Source organism: Populus trichocarpa, chromosome 15 (genome assembly GCF_000002775.5).
Source record: "Populus trichocarpa isolate Nisqually-1 chromosome 15, P.trichocarpa_v4.1, whole genome shotgun sequence".
Taxonomy (NCBI): domain Eukaryota; kingdom Viridiplantae; phylum Streptophyta; class Magnoliopsida; order Malpighiales; family Salicaceae; genus Populus; species Populus trichocarpa.
This window is the reverse complement of record NC_037299.2, coordinates 7,782,957-7,801,873: the sequence shown is the minus strand read 5'-3', so window position 1 is coordinate 7,801,873 and position 18,917 is coordinate 7,782,957. Positions and strand designations below refer to the sequence as shown.

The following is an 18,917-nucleotide window of genomic DNA, read 5'->3' as shown; positions in this document are numbered from 1 at the left end:
TGTTACCACTGACACTCTTTCCTAGTAAGAGTTTCAACAACTCACTAGTCAGGTGCAACTCCTCACCTAGGCCGTGTTGATAACTTGAGGAAAAAAAATCAAACATTGCCATCTCAGCAAGTCTTAACACCCTTAACAACACACAATATCTTAACATCAGGGCCACCAGCTGTACAAGAAGCCCGTAGACGATCACACTACCTAGAGGAGACTAAATATAATGATATTCATGAAAGTTCTCTAAAGGATCACTCATGCCATTGTCACACTCATGCACAAAGCAAACACTCCAAATGCACTCCCTTTAGTTACTATGGGATGGATAATGGTCATTGTAATTGTTGTTCTATGCCAAATCTTTCGGGCTCCCAAGAGCCCATCAGATAAAGAGCAAGGAGACAGTTTATGTATGAGCACGTTCAAGGGAATAAATATACTCATAGGAATGTGTATAGTCCTTATCAGTAGAGGGTTTCTCTCTTGTCCAAACGCATATTGAACACTCGACTCCCTAAGGACTACTTTTTCATGAATATAAGTTTGGATAACTATGATGGCTTGACCGCTCCAAGAGAGCATGTGCAAAATATGCACAGTAACTTAGAGTTGATCATCTAATACCATGACTCAATATGCAAGATATTCCCTTCAACCTTTAGAGGATCTGTGTGTGCTTGTTATAACAACTTAAAACCAAACTTTATTAAAGGTTTTAGTGACCTATGTGCAAAGCTAATGGCACGCTTTAATACTAGCATACCCATTAATAAAACATTCACAAAGGTTTTCAGTGTTGCCCAATAAGAGGTCGAGTCTACGCGAGCATATTGGAGGTGATTAAACACAGAGATGCTCAAGATGGAAGAATTGATTGAGCCAGTAGCCTTAATAAAAGGAGTATGAGAACATGCCCTCTAGAGAAAGCTTTATGTTTTACCAAATAAAAGCTTGTCTAAAGTAAAACAGTTCATAAAAAATCATATACGAGTTGAAGAGGTCAGTTTACTTTGATATGAATCTCTTTGTTCTTACAAGAATAGCCGACGTCAGTGATTTTCCAAGTGAAGTAATCAGGGTATTCGAAGCCAACATCTTAGTGCCACCTCCATGATATGTTTCCTTCTAAGAGTCTCTCTTATACCTGTCACTTAGATCACCTTAGGATGTATAATCTTTGATAAGAATGTAAGTTTCTTAAATATGAATGATTTATTCAAAATGAATTTTCATTTTTTCTAGGTGATCCCTAAAGGCGGTAGTCCCAACACTCTCCAAGAAATGGACGTGGTCTTCCAAATGCTATATGCACTAATCTTCAATGGATATATGTGATCTCTCCAGTACTATATGCATCAATCTCCAAGGAATGAACGTAGCCTACCTGGTGCTATATGCACCACTTTCCAAGGGATGGATGTGATCTTCCTAATGTTATATGCACCACTCTTTAAGGGATGGATGTGATCTTTCCAGTGCTATACACATCAATCTCCAAGGGATAAATGTGATCTTTCTAGTGCTATATGCACCAATCTTCAAAGGATGAACGTAGTCTTTTCAATACTATACGCACCACTCTCCAAGGGATGAATGTGATCTTCTTAATACTATATGCACCAATCTCTAAAGGATAAATGCGATCTCCTCAATGTTATATGCACCACTCTTCAAGTGATAAATATGATCTTCCTAGTGCTATATGCACCAATCTTTAAAGGATGAACGTAGTCTACCCAATGTAATATGCACCCCTCTCCAAGGGATGAACTTGGTCTTCCAATTACAAATAGCAACATCATGTTATCACCATTCTCAGTGAGGGGCTCTTAAGCCCTATGACAATAATAGAAAAACTGCAAGCTCGAACTCTCTAAAGAACCTATAATCACTTAAAAATTGCTAAGTAGATGTTCACCCTTTTTGGGTTCCCACTAGCCACTTAGAAATTCTCTAAGTATAGGCTCCATACTCGATGAGTTTGGAGATATGAGTTCCTCCAAACCGAGTTGATTTCTTCTGATAGGTTCCCCTAAGCCACTTAGAAATACTTTTAAGTACAGGCTCATTCCCTATGTTTTTCTCTTATCTTTCAGGGAAATTTTTGAAGTATGATTTCCTTCATGCCCCTCCACTCAGGATCTCTAGTATATCATCCAAAGTTTTCACCTTTTTTTTTCACATGATAAAAATTCAACGAACTCGTCATAACAACCAAGTATTTTTACAAGTCTTTATGTATCAATATTAAAAAGACTTGAGGGGCTATTGATAAATCTATTTTTAACAGGCCTAAAAAACCATTATGACCCTCATTATTTGGGCACACCCAGATGATTTTGGGCTTAATAGTGTGTCATGTCCAACACTTGAACTTGGTAGCCTGCCAAGTCCAAGGTAATATGGGTTTGAAAAATATACCAGATCCAAGGTACTTAGACTAGACAATCAACTAAGTTCAAGGTAACGTGGGTCTGACAAACATGTCAGACCCAAGGCACTTGGACTTGACAGTCTGCCAAGTCTAAGACAACGTGGGTTTAACAAATATGTCAGATTCAAGGCACTTAGACTTTACAATTAACCAAGTCCAAGGTAACAAACATCTTTTATTAGGCACATCCAAGGGAATGACCATCCTCCATTGGCACGTCTAATGGACTGACTAACCTCCATTGGGACTAACCTCGAGGAAGAACTCAATCTTCATGGGCTTAGCTATATTTGATGTCTTAAACCCTAATCTCCCTATACCTTTTAGGTGTATAAAAGTCCTGCAATAACCCACCATATTCTCATCAAATATTAATATGGATTTAAGGGATATTTATTTATCATTAAATGCTATGAGGGTGAGATTACACTCCAGACCCTTTTCTTCACAAAATGACAAGACTCACAGGATATAAATACATTATGAGGCCTTTAGAACAAAGGTTCAAAATCTTTTTTTTTACTGCATATATATTTTCAGAGCATCTTTCTGTAGAATATTCTTGTATTTTCTATCTCTATAAAGATACTTATTTAAGCATTAGAGAGTTTCCACCTCCATCAAATTTGACCTTTTATAGGTACTAGCCACAAGCCACCTTGACCTATCAATCACTAAGTATAAGCTATCACTACCTTGGTTAGAAAGAATGGATGAGATTGTTAGGACCAATTGATTAACCAATTATCCAACTCGGGAGCCATATTCCTAGGCTAGTTGGCAAGAAAACATTCAAAATCAAGTTGGGTCATCATATGTCATTTGGTTCTTAGGAGCCTTTAAATGCTGAAATTGCATGACACACATATATTTGATATAAATAAGAATTAACATTAATAAAAAGACAAACTATCATAATTGAATTCTCATCAAATCTTATTATACTAAAAGCTCAAAAACAAAAGTATAAGTACTCACACGTCTAAAACATAACCTTAACTTAGTAAATCAAAATTGAATACTATTAAAACACATGTGGAAAAAAATGAATTGATAAAAGTCTAAGGTAAAATTAAAAACAATAAAAGTGTTTGAATAATAAAAAAAGAATCGCTCACTTTAAGGGGATTGATTTTCAAATTAGCTTGAGCCACAGAATAGAGAGATAACACTCTAGGCATAACAATCTCTCTCTCCTAGATAGGGATTTAAAAGATTTTTAATTGGTGGTTTATATGGATTATCGTTGGAGGCCGGTCAATTGGACGATTTGTGGTTTGCGATAACCCAGCCTTTAAAGAATTATTCAAAGCTGAAGAAGATCAAAACTTCAAGTAATAAATCCCTAAGCAACTCTAGATTAGTCTAATGGAATCCTATGAACTCTTAAATACTTTTGTTTTATTGTTTACGCTACGTGTATGATATTCAAGAAACCCAACAAAGCTAGGTATAGAAATGAGTTAAGAGGAAATAAAGACTTAAAGACAAAACTTTTATATATATATATATATATGATGATGATGAACTTAGGCAAAGATAAAGCCTTTTATAACCATTATTTTTTTAGGTGAAAAAGCAACACACTTGTTATAGGGTCAAGCTCACTCTAACAAAGGTGTATTGATTTGAATGGTTTGTAATTTGACCTAACAAGAACTTGTTATGGAGAATCAAAGTTATGTACAATGATCACCCCTACCCTACGTCTATAAAGAGACACAAACAAGTAGTATAAAATCACAACGAAGTTGATCAATCATTCGAAGAGTTTGCAAGTTCAATCAAGAATTTAGTATGAGAATCACTCAGCCAGCATGAATATAGATTTCTTTATTAAAAAATAGTCTAATAGTCTAACCTCTAAAAATCTCTGTAAAAGAGTATGGATAATAGAAAGAATCTCAAGTCTAATAGGATATCTTTAACGCGTATGAATAAAACTAGTAAATAATAATAATAATAATAATAATAATAATCCAATGAACACAAATTTAAATAAAATTCTTTATATCTCTAAAAAAGTCTAATAATAACTAAAAGATAAATAAAACAATAACCAAACTAATTTAAATAAGACTAAAGTTGTTTTTGTAATATGCTGGCAGAATCGTAACCTAACTTCAAATGCATGGTTATCTCTAGTCTTAATTAATTAAAAGGTGTGACGTATATCACCGAAAAGCTATTCTACTTTCTAAAAAACACTAGAATATAAATAAAATTCTTTTTGTATCTCTAGTTATGACCAAAACAATAGAGAAAGGTTAAAACTACCAAATTTGAATCTTCTTATTCTAAATTTTTTGTAATGTCTGAATGCCCACCAATAAGTCATTCTTGAACATGAATTAAATTAATCAAGGTTTGTTATTCGTTATTTAATATCTTATTGAAGTCTAGCTTAACCCATATGTTTTGAAGAAATCCATTAGAAGCCTCTTTAAACCTCTTAACCTTAAGTCTTATCACGAGACCAACTAGAACTTCTAACAAACTTCTTGGTGTTGCTTGAATCACATCATTCGTTCTTTCCTCGAAAGGATTCATACTCGAATCATCTCCTACATCAAATAAAGTGAGATTAGAAATATTGAATGTAACACTAACAACATACTCACCTAGTAGATCCACTTAGCATTGTTATTAATCTTCTCTATGATATGAAAAAAGACCTTTTTATCGAGGCATTAATTTTGACCTCTTTTGTTCAAGAAATCTTTCCTTCCTCATATACACCATAGTCTAATCTTTTGGTTCAAACCTTACTAATTTGCATTCTCTATTAGCCTTAAATTCATATTGCTCATTCTTTTTCTCTATCTGTTGTTGCATCTTTGCATGTAAGTCTTTTATCATTTGTGCTTTTTGATTACCATCAAGACTAACCCTTTTATCGACAGGTAAATTAATAAAATATAATAGTGTTAAAGGATTAAAACCATAAACAGTCTTAAATGATGAATATTCAATAATAAAATGCACACTATAATTTTATGCAAATTCAATAAATGACAAACAATCTTTCTAATTTTTAAGATTATTTTAAATGATAACTCTTAATAATTGAGTTAAAATCGTGTTTACTACTTCAGTTTGACCATCTATTTGTGGATGACAAGTAGCAAAAAATAAAAGTTTTGTTCTCAACTTACCCCATAAAACCTTCCAAACAATACTCAAAAACTAAACTTCTTGATCTTAGCCAGGTTTTAATTTGAATAAGAAAAGATATTAATTCGGTCAAATACAATTGACCCGACTAGTTGACATGTGATTGACTCGGCCAAATCCGATCCAAACTCAACCGGACTAGCATCAAGAAATATTTTTTAAGAAATAAAATGAAATTGTTTTGATAAAAAAAATAATTAATCTAAGTTTACGTGATAATCTAGGCCCCCCCTATTTTTTTTTTTTTTTGACAATTCCCAAATCCTTTTTACATCAAATTCTAGGCTTTGACAACTATAATTAAGATAAAGAAATGCATTAAAAAACATTTTTTTTATGTCTTAAAAATAAATTAAAATCATTAAAAGATTAGTTAAGTTTGGACTAGGTGGTCATTAGTTTAAGGCTCGGATCATATGAGATTAGTTGATACAAGTTAATCTAAAATTTGATATTTTTTTCCTTAAGAAAAAGCTTTTAAAACTACGTCGTTCTAAGAAAAAAAATTCGGTTTTTTCACTGTCCTGATTTGTGCCAGGCCTCGGTTAATGAATCAGGCCGAACTCGAAAACACGCTCAAGTCTCAACAAACACCTTAAATCTGAAGAGACCTTCGGATGATGTGGCCGTAATTCAATTACTTCATCAATTTACCCCTTCCGTCAACATAAATCGTAAACACAGTAATCAACTCACTGATAATTGTTTCTCTAGATCGGGAAAGAGATAGATGTCATCGCACAACAACAACTCGGCTTCGGCGAACGATCCACGGCAGCCATTGGCCGCGAAACCGTTTGTTGCACCGATGGTTTCACCGCAGGATCTACCCGTTGATTACTCAGGTTTCATTGCGGTTATCCTCGGAGTGGCAGGCGTCATGTTTAGGGTAATTAATTAAATTCATTTATTTATTCAGCACATTTTTAATCTAATCTAATCTAATCCAATCTAATCATCTAATACTGCTACTAACAAGTTGATTGATGTTTGGTGCTGACTGGGTGGCAGTACAAGCTGTGCTCGTGGCTTGCTCTCATATTCTGTGCCCAATCTCTCTCAAACATGAGGAATATGGAAAATGATCTTAAGCAGATTTCCATGGCATCCATGTAAGTTCACCCTTGATTTTATCCTCTTGTTTAGATTATGTGATTTTCCTGAGTTGAGGGCTAGATTTTTTTAAAAAAACTTTGTCCTGTTTATAGATAGATAGTTATAAAGATCGAACAAGACTAATACATAGCATTTATGAAGGTCATTAAATGCTAGTCAGTGTCATTATCATATACTTGGAGATCTTTTCCAAATTGTAGGGGGGCAAGGAAGTAAGCCTTTTTAAGGTCATGGGTTTGTCTACTATTCAGGCATTGATATTTATCTGAAAAAGGAACACACTCCTACCATTTTATCATGAAGTGGTCAAGTCAAGCTGTTGTGTTTCTGTAAAAGTTTGCAAGTCATCTGATTTGATTCTCTTAATTTTTAGATATGCTTTGTAGCTTTAAGTTCTGCCTTGGTTGTCTCAATTTGCCAAGTCAAAAGTTCTAAAACAGTGTTAAGTCCTTGGATCACATAATCTGAGTAAGAGAACCTTGCTCTTTTGCATCAATTAATGTATTTCACTAGAGAAACTCCAAAAATACTTGTTGGGTCTGAAAGAGCTCTCTTACCAAAAGATGATCTTAATTTATGTAAGAACCCAACTTTGGATGCATGGTTGGTTTTCAAAGCAAAACTAGTTATAGATACTGGGTTTTACAAGAAGAGTTCTTGCACTAGGCTAATTGGTAAGAATATACCCCTGTTGATTCTCATTTCTATAACCTATGGAACTACCCAATGTGAAAGGGACAAGGGGATTATTCTGGCAAGATTTTTGAAAGGTTACTAATCATAGGTTGGTGTAACTGTAGGACTGTAAGCATTGTTCTGTTGAGAATTAGCAGTTCTAACCTATAGTTTCCTTTGACATTGCTTGAATTCAAGGACTTCAAAGGGAAATGGGATATCTTAGATGTTTTTGCTCCTGAGCTTAGTCAGCTAGTGCTCGTAGAAGTTTGAACTGGACATGTTGGATTGGGATACCAGAACTTTGTTGTTTTGAATGCAATTGTTTCTTGTGTAAGAACACTCTTGTGTTTTTTATACTAGACTTCGAGAAGGCTCATGAACTGATCAAATAAGTATTTTCTTTAATAGCTTTTGGAGAGAAAGGGCTTTGGTGTAAGTGGAGGAAGAGGATTAATGGTTGTTTCCCTGTGGCATTAATGGTGATTCTAAATGGAGTGTCCAAGGTTGGGTTTACTCAAGTTTTTAGTTTTCTAGAAAAATTTTGTAGGGAACATTAAACTAAAGAATTTCGCATTAACTAATTGAAAATGAAAATTATTTTCTCTAGAAAATTGAAAAACATTAAAAAAGTTATTTTCAAAATTCTCCTCTGTAAAAATAATGGTCTTGGTGCACGTAATATTTTATGGTCATTTTTTTTTTCAATTTAAGTCAAACAAAGCCCTTTGTTTTCTATTTTGGCGAATTTGTATTTAGTAAACATGTTTTCTTAATGTAACATGGAGAGATCTTTTCACAATAAATATGAAAACTAGAGATGGAAACAAAAAGAAGCTATTGTCTGATAGTAAACACAATCCAAGTTTTTGTTTTTATATGTTCTTAGTAGATTGATAGTGGTGGGAGATGTATCATAACGGGGATGCAGGTGCTTTCAGATTATTTCTATTATCCTTTATGACTTGAGGATGATACATTTCTTTTTCTGGAAGATGATAAGTAGAATTTTGCAAGGTTTTTATGTCACTGCTCCTTTGTCTCATTGTGTACCTTTACTTTTATTGTTTCATGTATAATTTGAGGTAAAATAGGAGAAGTTTTAATACTGTGATCTATAATTTGGTTTGTGTATAATGGGTTAAATGTACTCCAAATTGATTTTCAATTCAATACTTCTACTCTGACTGCATTTTTTTTAAGTTTAGGAGTACAATTGCTAGTGTTCAACTGCCATTGTGGTATTTTAAATAAAATCATGAACTTTTATGTTTGAGCATAAATTATTAATTACCTGGATGCATATAGGTGGATGTTCTGACCTAAAACCTTCAACTTTAAAATGAAATAACCTTATGGTCCTCTTAGATTAGATGTTCCAAGCATCCCTAGATGCTAGAAAAGAACAACCATACACCATGTCTAACCTCTGGAAAGGGTCTTCAAGTTTCACTAGGATGAAGTAGTTGTCGTCGATTATAATCAGAGTTTATCAGAATGTAATTCTGGGATCCCCTTTAACACTTCTTTGCTTCACCATGTACTCTATTTTGGTTGTTTCTTATCTTGCCCGCACTTTTCCATAATTGAACACTATGAAAGAGCATAATGTGGTTCAAGGGAGGTACTCCTGATTTTGAGCTTCTTGGTGATTTTATTTGGTAAGTGAAGAAAACAAGGGTTCTCATGTATGAGTGTTGAAGAATTGGATACCTGCAATGGTACAGCTGTTTATGTGAGTGGCGAGTTATTACAAAATGCTATTATTGGGTTTTCACTCTATCAACAACTATTTAGAAGTCTATGTTGTCAGAAAATAGAATTAAACTACATGTGACGGGGTTCAATGAGTTTTCAAGTCCTCTCTTTTTCAATATATCTCTCTGTGCGTGTTTATATGATAACCCTGTTCTGTTAGCATAGATCCAGCAGTACAAGACACTGAGTTTGATTCTGAAAGGATTTGATTTTCCTTTTTTATTTTACTTACTGGTTTCTAACATGTTTGATAACTAGGTTTGCAATCATGGGATTGGTTACAAATTACTTGGGTCCAGCTCGACCTGGCTCACAAAGTTGAGAGGGAGATTCTTTCAATCAGAGACTAAAAGAGTAATGGTGACAGTAGGATGGTCGTATTTTGTTGGAAAATTATTATAATCGGTTGTTGTCAAATTTGACAAATGGATTTAAAGAGAAGCTAAATGTTCCCAACTTTGGTGAGGATAATTTCTTATCTTTTTCCTGGGTTTGCAATTTCTCCATCATGTCCACCTAGTATTCTGATTTGTTTGAGCAGCTTTGTTTTGTTTTCTGTAATCAAAGAAACGTGTTTAATCACTTTACCAATCTCTTTGATTTGCAATTTCGATTTTCATGGCCACCTGCTATCTAGTCTTTTTGAACTTCTTTATGGTTTAATCAAATCAAGGAGAGATGCAATGTAACTTCACTGATCTTTAATAAGTTCAAGGAATGGCTCCTCACCGCGACAGGCTCTGGGTATTAAACTCGTCGGGCATTTTGTATTTGGATTCTATCAGGCATCCACGATATGTTCTCCTGGCTACCAAGCAGCTGTTGTGGGATTACAGAAGATAAAAAAAATCCTTGACAGTGAGAGGGGTCTACTGTTATAATAGAATGTGCTCTGGGTCGTAAAATGAAACTTTGATGATCATAGGTTGTCGCTAGAACCCTAGTAACTGCTCCGTTCTATTTATTGCATGCCAGACGGCACTTTCAGGTAGTGCAGGATCGATATGGCCTGAGATACGTCGCAAACTTGCAAGCCAACATGCTCATGTCGTGCTGAAATCATGAAACCGATGAAGCATAGACCTTCAAGGGATATATGAAGTGATGTGTATATGCTTCTGGAGCTCTCTTTATCTTGAGAGTTTATATGAAGAGATTTGTCGGGAGCATTTTAGTTTGAGGACCTGAAACCTGATGGGCACCAGCTTAAACCTGATCGGCACCCACTAAAACCTAGCCAAATTGCTTAAACCTGATCGGAACCCACTAAAACCTAGCCAAATTGCTTAAACACTAATTTATCTAACCACATAACTTTCAGATTTCCCAGACATTAAAGTATGAAGTTGTCATTCAATCCACTAAAATTGTCATTTAACATGAGGACCTACGCTAAGCCATCTCATCTCCTCTCCATCCTCTTTAACTGTAGCTATCTTCTTACACCATCACCAATTGCTTTGATTTTTCTAGTTTGTTTATTCCTCTCATTTCGATGAAATAGATAATACATCGATTTTGTTGTAGAAACGACATGATTAAATTAAAGGGTTTTGAACTTTTGGGAATCCATCTCGTTCGAAATTATGCAAGTGAATTATGAAAGGATGTCAACACCCCAGCTCAACATAAAAGCTAAGGCGTTAGAGAGACATTACCCTACAGTTCGGAACCAACTTCCATCGCAGCACTTGGAAAAAAGAAAAAGAAAACTTATATTATTTTGAGCCATTATCTAGCAGAACTTAGTTTTGCAGGTACCTTGTTCTTTGGACATACGGGAGCATATTGTCAAAACTATAGTGTAAAGACCAACATGTTCTTGGAGACGGAAACAATGAAGGGGGTTTGTGTATTTTTGAAAAATTCAAAAGGTAGTGTGGTTAAACAAATTAGTGTGTCGTGCACTTTAGTAATAAGTACATTACATTACAAATCATAATTATAAAATAAACTAAAACTAATGATATTTTCATTGTGCATACATATACTATAAATCACAATAGTTTTTTTTTTTTTTCAGTTGTTGCTCACAAATTAAGGGGAAGAAAAAAGAAATAGATAGGAAAAGAAACAAGAGAAGATGACAAGATTATTTGGAGTCATGTCAGAGCTTCGCTATCGACACACATCGCTTTATGGTGAAGTCCTTGACAAGATGATTCAATGATACCAAAGAAGGCTACCATTGAAGCTCCAAACAAGTTGCATGTGTCTTCTTAATGCGGCAGCTTCCTCACTTGCTAGTGCATAACAATTTTTTATTTAATATTTTTTAACCTGTGATTCTTTGATGCCATTTTAGTCCTAGATTCAGACACCATTTTGATTTAGTCCTAGATTCAGACACCATTTTTTTCATTTGACCTTCAATTTACTCCCAAATTTCATCCTAGCCAAGGTTGAAAAACATAATGAAACCAACAAACAAAGAGTGGAATCAACATAACACAAAATGCAAAAACCACCTTAAAAGAAGAGTTGAGAAAAGGCAAATGATACATAAAATGTTAAAAAGAGAAAATAAATGACTTTCCACAACAAAATAAAATAAAATAAAAGAACATAATGAAACCAACAAACAAAGAGCGGAATCAACATAACACAAAATGCAAAAACCACCTCAAAAAAAGAAATGGGAAAAGGCAAATGATGACACAAAATGTTCAAGAGAGAAAATAAATGCCTTTCCACAAAAAAAGAAGAAAAAAGAACGTATGAGACAATGAAATAAGCTAGACACAATGAAGTAGCACACTCACAACTATAAACATTGCAAGGGAAGTGTTGTTATCTATTTTTAGGTCCCCACACAAAAAATAAATACAAAAAAAGTCAAAAAAAATATTCCGAAGAAAACTAAAAAATAATAGTAGTGAGAAGAGGATGCTAGAGCGCTCAGAAAATAGTCAAAAATTGGTTGAGGAGGTTCAAAAATACAAAGATTGAAATTTGATAGTATATTTTTGACTGATGAGAGCCCTGTTGATAAAGAAAATTCAATTTAAGGAAGAAAAATCCAAGCTTAAATGTTTATGGACTCAATTAAATTTTATTTAAGGTTTAATTGAATTTATGGAGGGTTTGATTGCAAGAAAAATTGATTTTTAAGTCAATTTAGACTTTAATTGAAAGAAATTAAAGTTCAGGGGTCAAATCATAATTTTTAAGAGTTGATTTGATCAAATCAGGGGCTTAATTGCATAAAAATTAAATTTTGATGGCCAATTAAGGACTTGATTGAAGAAATTCAAAACTAAGGACCAAACTGGAAAAGACGCATAAATAGAGGGACTAAAATTGACCGAATCAGGGGCCAAATTGAAGAAATTAAAATTTTATTGATCAATTAATGGTCAAATTGCATAAATACGAGACCAAGGACCGAAAGGAAAAAGGCAACCAACTTTAGGGCTGACATCCAATTTTGGTAAGGACGCAATTGAATTGATTCTTAAAATTAAAATTGCAATTGAGGACTTAATTGTACAAATTAAAAATGGAGGACTGCTTTGAAAATTAACACATTCTGACGTCTTTTTCTTTTAAATAAAACGACGTCATTTCATGCACTGTTCACATAAAAGAGATAGAGAGAGAGAGGCACTGAACGGTGCCGTTTTGAACGACACTATGCTTATTCTTCCCCTGGAAGCGCACAAGCAGGGGAATAAGAAGTTTTTCTCCCCTGCAACGCCTCTCCCTCTCTCTCATACTCAGTTGTATTGTTTTTGCATTCAAAGTTCAATTTAACTGAAACCGAATATTGTTTTTTGTTAAGAGAGTTTATTTCTACACTAGCTCCATTACCGTATACATTCATTACTCCATCGAAAAACAAGGTCCATCGATCTGACTTCTTTTCTTCTTCCTTTATTGTTAGTACATTTTCATCAGAGAAATCAAAATCCAATGACTCATAATCTTCAACAGCATTATCAGCTAGATGGTCAGCAATTGCACTTTCTTTTATGGCCTTTCTCATCATATACATTATATCGTATTCTTTCAGCAAAACCTGTAACCTTGCAATTCGGATTGAGAGATAGGGCTTGTTACAAATATATCTCAATGGATCCACTTTTAAAATCAACCAAGAGGTGTGATACAACATATAATGTCATAATCTTTTTGCCGCCTATACCAGTGCACAACAAAGCTTTTTTATTATCGTGTATCTAGACTCACATTCGGTGAACTTCTTACTTAGGTAATAAATAAGCTTTTTTTTCCGGTTTCATCATGCTGACCCAATACACATCTCATAGTTGTCTCAGTCACTGTCAAATATAGTATTAAAGGTCTTCCTGATGCAGGAGGAACAAGCAAAGGTGGACTTTGTAAATAGTGCTTGATTTTATTAAATGCCTCTTCACACTCCTCATTCCAAGTCCCAAAATTCTTTTTCCTCGGTAGCCGGAAGATAGGTTTTGTTTTCATGCATATAGCAAGTCCCTCAAAGATAAAAAAATCATATCATATTTTCATAAAACAAAAAAAAATCAAAAAATATCTTAGCATGCATTTTGGCTTTAACAACCAGTTTATTAAAGCCAAGAGAACTAGGCCAATATTTCAAAAAAATACATAAAAAATTTATTTTGGTTTTCTTTCAATATCTAGAATTACGAACTTACACGTAAAACGTATTCCTATATATATATATAGAATTAATTAATTAATTAATTCCTTTTGTTGACATTAGCACGATTAGGTTTTACCTGATAAGATAAGGATCTCTTTACTGAGGAGGACTTTTCTTAGATCTTAGACGGACCAATTGTAACAACCCCGATTTCCTACATCTTTTTCCACGATACATTGGAAATTTTCAGGTAATTGTTTTTTTTATACCGGTTCCACCAAAATTTCGGCAGAGTCTCCCCTATACTGGGAGGTCCCAAGTTATCGACAAAATCATGTTACGCTTCCAATTTTATTTCACATCCTGATCCAATCATCCTGAATCTCAACCCAACTCATCATCATCAACACAATACATGTTATTCAATAACATCATATAATGTAAAGTGAAAGAATCGATTTCAACTATAAACTTGCATTGTTAAATAGGTACTTAGAGTTACAAACATTAGATTAAAGTCATGCATTCAAATTTTAGGAGATAAGACTCTTAATTTATAAATAATTACATGGTCAAAAGCAAAAGGTAATTAAACCAATATCATTCCTGACACGACCTTGATGGACCTGAAAATAGAAATTAACGTGTACACATAAATATAAAATGTAATAACAAACAATAACAATGATAGGTAATAATCTCCATAGAATTTCTTTTGATACTAAAATTAGGCATACACCTCTTTTACAACATACATTTTCCATCAATTACTAATAACTATCTAATATCATATCTCATTTGCTGAGAGTAATTTCATCTTGAAAATCTCAACACAACTCTATGGTTTTCAAACACCATCTCCTTATAAGTCAATTCTCACTTGATACTAAGATATTCCTCTCTTGATATCATTATCTTATCTCATTTTTTTGGAATAACTAATCAATATTCCCCATTCTATTTTTTTTAAGGTAATTGCTGATACTAACCAATCTCATTAGTAACATTAGTCTCTCAATATTGGGTTAGACTAATCAATTACATTCACGTGTCGATATCCTTCCCCAGAATAGTTTATCAAATCTTATTCATATCTGGTTTACCATCAAAGTTGCCGATGTCAAGAACCCTTGACATCATTGGTCTCCTTACTTGGAGTAACTAATTACACCCGAAATGGTTGTCAAACACCATCTCCTTATAAGTCAATTCTCACTTGATACTAAGATATTCCTCTCTTGATATCATTATCTTATCTCATTTTTTTGAAATAACTAATCAATATTCCCCCTTCTATTTTTTTAAGGTAATTGCTGATACTAACAAATCTCATTAGTGACATTAGTCTCTCAATATTGGGTTAGACTAATCAATTACATTCACGTGTCAATATCCTTCCCCAGAATAGTTTATCAAATCTTATTCATATCTGGTTTACCATCAAAGTTGTCGATGTCAAGAACCCTTGACATCATTGGTCTCCTTACTTGGAGTAACTAATCACACCTGAAATGGTTATCGATACCAATCTGACCCATTGATATCATTAACTATTTTTGACCCGGAATAGTTAATCAACTTATCTTTTTTACTTAAGCAGGAGTAACCATGCCGATGTTAGTAAGCTTTACTAACATCATTAGTCACCCAATTACCCGGGATCAACTAATCAATTTAAGAAATGTCAGCACCGATGAAACCCCATCGATACTATTAACTATCCAAACCCTGATAGTTAATCAATGCCATCTGAATCTTCCATTCATACCGAACCCCTTTCATTTTTCTTATTAACATTATATGCATTGTAACCATGGTTGCCAAGTATCATTCACACACAATCTTAGTTATCAACATTACGGTCACTAAACATCCTTCACATAATCTTAGTCACCCTCATCACAATGCCAAGTATCAATTTATGCCCTTAGCCACCGTCACTATGGCGACCAATTATTTATCAATTCCCCTCCAATCTCCAAGTTATTGTGTATACCCAATAACCACATTAATTAATTTACTCAATATCTTAGTCACATATTAATAATTTTACTCAAAACCTTTAGAATTTACTACTTCTAACTTCAATCAATTAAGTCACATAATCTCTTCAAAACTTAAATATCCGGCTAACTCATCTTGATTGCCAATAATTCTGGTAATTTCATATAATTACCCACACATTTGGTTAACCTTTCTCGATTACCAATAAATCTGATAATTTCATACGAATTACCCAGCCTCCAGCTAACCTTTTTTGTTAGCCAATCAATCCGGTAATTTCATACGAATTACCTCATATCCAATTAACTTCCTTATTAACCAATAAACCCGGTAATTCTCTTAATTACCCAAGAAATCTGGCTAACCCATTTTGGTTGCCAAAATCAATTCGGTAATTCCATACAAATTACCCAGCATCCGGCTAACCTCTTTTGTTAGCGAATCAATCCGATAATTCCATACGAATTACTCCATATCCGGTTAACTTCCTTATTAACCAATAAACCCGGTAATTCTCTTAATTACCCAAGAAATCCGGCTAACCCATCTTGGTTGCCACAATCAATCCGGTAATTCCATACAAATCACCTAGCATCCGGCTAACCTCTTTTGTTAGCCAAATAATTTCGATAATTTCTCATAAATTATCAATAATTCTCATTTGTAATAATCACTCAACTTATTTATTTGCTTCATTCTTTTAACATCAATTAAATAAACAACATAGATATTTAAGGAAAACTAATAATTACAAAATAAGGTGATGAATCACCTACCTAGAATAGGTGCACGTGCTGCCACTCTATGAAATTGTCCAGTCCCCACAGCTTTTCCTATACCACTAGGAATTCAGTTTTTTATCAACAATACAATCAACATCACATCTTCATTTAATTCCCATTCAACTAGTTTTCTCAAACCAATCATAAGGAATTTTCTTAGGATCTCATACTCTTACTCATTTTCATGCTCATTTTCATTCTTATAATTTTTTTATTAAAATCATCACTCCACAGTGATTTCAAGCAAAGATTAAAAATTGTCTAATTCCGATCAATTTAGCTTAACCAACCCAGAACACTATCTAGTGTTTTAATCATAACTAAAGCTGTAAAACTCAGTTTTGGGCGTGATTTTTCTCTATGAAAGGCTAAAACATAAAAAATACAAATTTTATGAAGAAGCCAACTCCAAATTATTTTGTTTTAAGGCTCAAAATCAACAATCACAATAGCCCCTCCTTTCTAGCTAAAATTTTAGACGAGGATTTTCATCCCTTGGAAATCCTTTTCAACTTCCAACTTATTTTGATGCATAAACAACATTATCCAAGGTCATTTGACATCATTTAAATCACAACAATAATTTCACCTTACTAATTGGAATCCATGATAATCTTCATTAACTAATTAATTTGCCAAAAATATGCTTATGACCAGCCTTAAATATGTTTTATTTTTTTCAAATTTCTTTCATTTCAATCTCTTCATGGTTCCACCCCATTCATATCCACACAACCAACAAGTTAGCCTTTTATTCAATCAACATGTTCATATAGCAATGTTCCTTCCTATTCATACACCATAATCATTCTTCCCCTCATATAACAAATACACAATTAATCTATAACAATATCAATAGCAAGCATATTTTACCATTATATCTTTCATAAACCCTACCATCCACACAATTATAATTTCATCAAAACATGTATTGAATCAGACTTACTAAATTTTGCCAAAACTAGCGATAGATTAAAAAAGCAATAAGTCATCAACCTCTGATTATTGTTTTAAACCCAATGGTCAGACTATATATCATAGAGTTGTGCATAATATATCTCAAAATCAAAATGATCCAACGGTTGGTTCTCCCTAGATCTGAATAACACCGAGCTAACCTAAAAATGGACGAGCTATTGTTTAACATGCACGCAACCTTGCCAGAGAATGAAGGCAACATCTAGGTGCACCACATATCCAAGAATGAGCATGATCCAATGGTGGAAGAGAGAGAATTCGATCGGCGACCAAACTGCCCTGTAGGTGTATTTCCTTTTATTTTCCAGGAAATGTCCAATGATGATTTATGTCAAATGGATTGTGTTCCTTCCAATCCCTCTGGTCAGTTAGTAGAGGAGTGTGAGAAGAACAATATATCCAAAACTCAGCATGATTCAACGGTGGATTCCAGAGATATGGCCATTGGACCATTATTGGTTTTCTCCAAAATCTGCACTTCTCTCTCTATCCGAATTTTCTCTATTGTCTCTCACCCTTTTTTTTTTTTGAACTGGTGGCCTCTTTTGCAGTTTTATATGCACCTTTTCTCCTAATTACAATTTTGACCCTCATTTATGCCTTTATGTATTTTATTTTATTTTTCATGTAAACTATGTGGTTTATTTCTGCTTAAATCGCTAGTCTTTACCAAACTCAGATTGGGATGAGATAATTAGCCAAGGTAGGGAAACATATTAATAGACTTCATGCAAAATTACATTTCGATCCGACGATTGGATTGAGAGCTCTGCTTCCTAAAGTAACATTGGTCAGTTCATGACTTTTTTGTCAACGATCCAAATTTTCTTGATCAATCTTCACATAAAATCATATCAATTTTCCTTCTAAACCTTTAAGGTTATTTTATTATTTTTAAATATAATAAATATATTCATTTTAGAATTTACACCTTTATTTATTTATCGAGCTTATTATCGTTTCAAAATAACATCACTGATTTTTAATTGGTACTTGCACCTTCAGTCCTATCCTTTTCATTGCACTATCCTTTATTATAATGTATTCTTTAATTCCTCACTTATTTCTTAGAAACATTTTGTCATTTTTCTTATTGTTTTATCCATCAAAACACGTTACCAGTTTCTCTGTCCTTATGAATTCTAAACCAAAATTCATTTTATGGAGGTCATCCCTTCTATTATATATCATTATTTATCTATTATTTCTAATCTTTGTTTCCATCACTCATTGAAATCATACCACTTTCAGTTCGTTTACATGAGGGTTTACACATCTGCATATTTAAATTATAAATTTCCAGGGTTTCACACCAATAATTAGAAATATCTTAGCATATATCAGACAATTAAACAATGCAGCTTACCTTAAGGTAGGACGTATTTGGGGTGCTAATACTTTTCTTTTACGCAAC

The 18,917-nt window shown here is 33.6% G+C and overlaps 1 protein-coding gene across 1 annotated transcript; it reads left to right on the top strand.

Moving 5' to 3' along the window:
• The first annotated feature begins 6,102 nt into the window (after positions 1-6,102).
• On the top strand, positions 6,103-9,779 carry LOC18105729 (protein Asterix). Its single transcript, XM_024586045.2, has 3 exons — positions 6,103-6,494; positions 6,617-6,717; positions 9,413-9,779. Exons 1-3 carry the CDS (start codon positions 6,336-6,338, stop codon positions 9,474-9,476), a joined length of 324 nt encoding a protein of 107 aa, XP_024441813.1. The 5' UTR covers positions 6,103-6,335; the 3' UTR covers positions 9,477-9,779.
• Positions 9,780-18,917: the final 9,138 nt, after the last annotated feature.

Coding starts and splice junctions, on each gene's coding strand:
- LOC18105729 (XM_024586045.2), top strand. CDS start 6,336: ATGTCATCGCACAACAACAACTCGGCTTCGGCGAACGATCCACGGCAG. Junction 6,495..6,616: donor TGGCAGGCGTCATGTTTAGG/GTAATTAATTAA, acceptor ACTGGGTGGCAG/TACAAGCTGTGCTCGTGGCT. Junction 6,718..9,412: donor CAGATTTCCATGGCATCCAT/GTAAGTTCACCC, acceptor TTTGATAACTAG/GTTTGCAATCATGGGATTGG.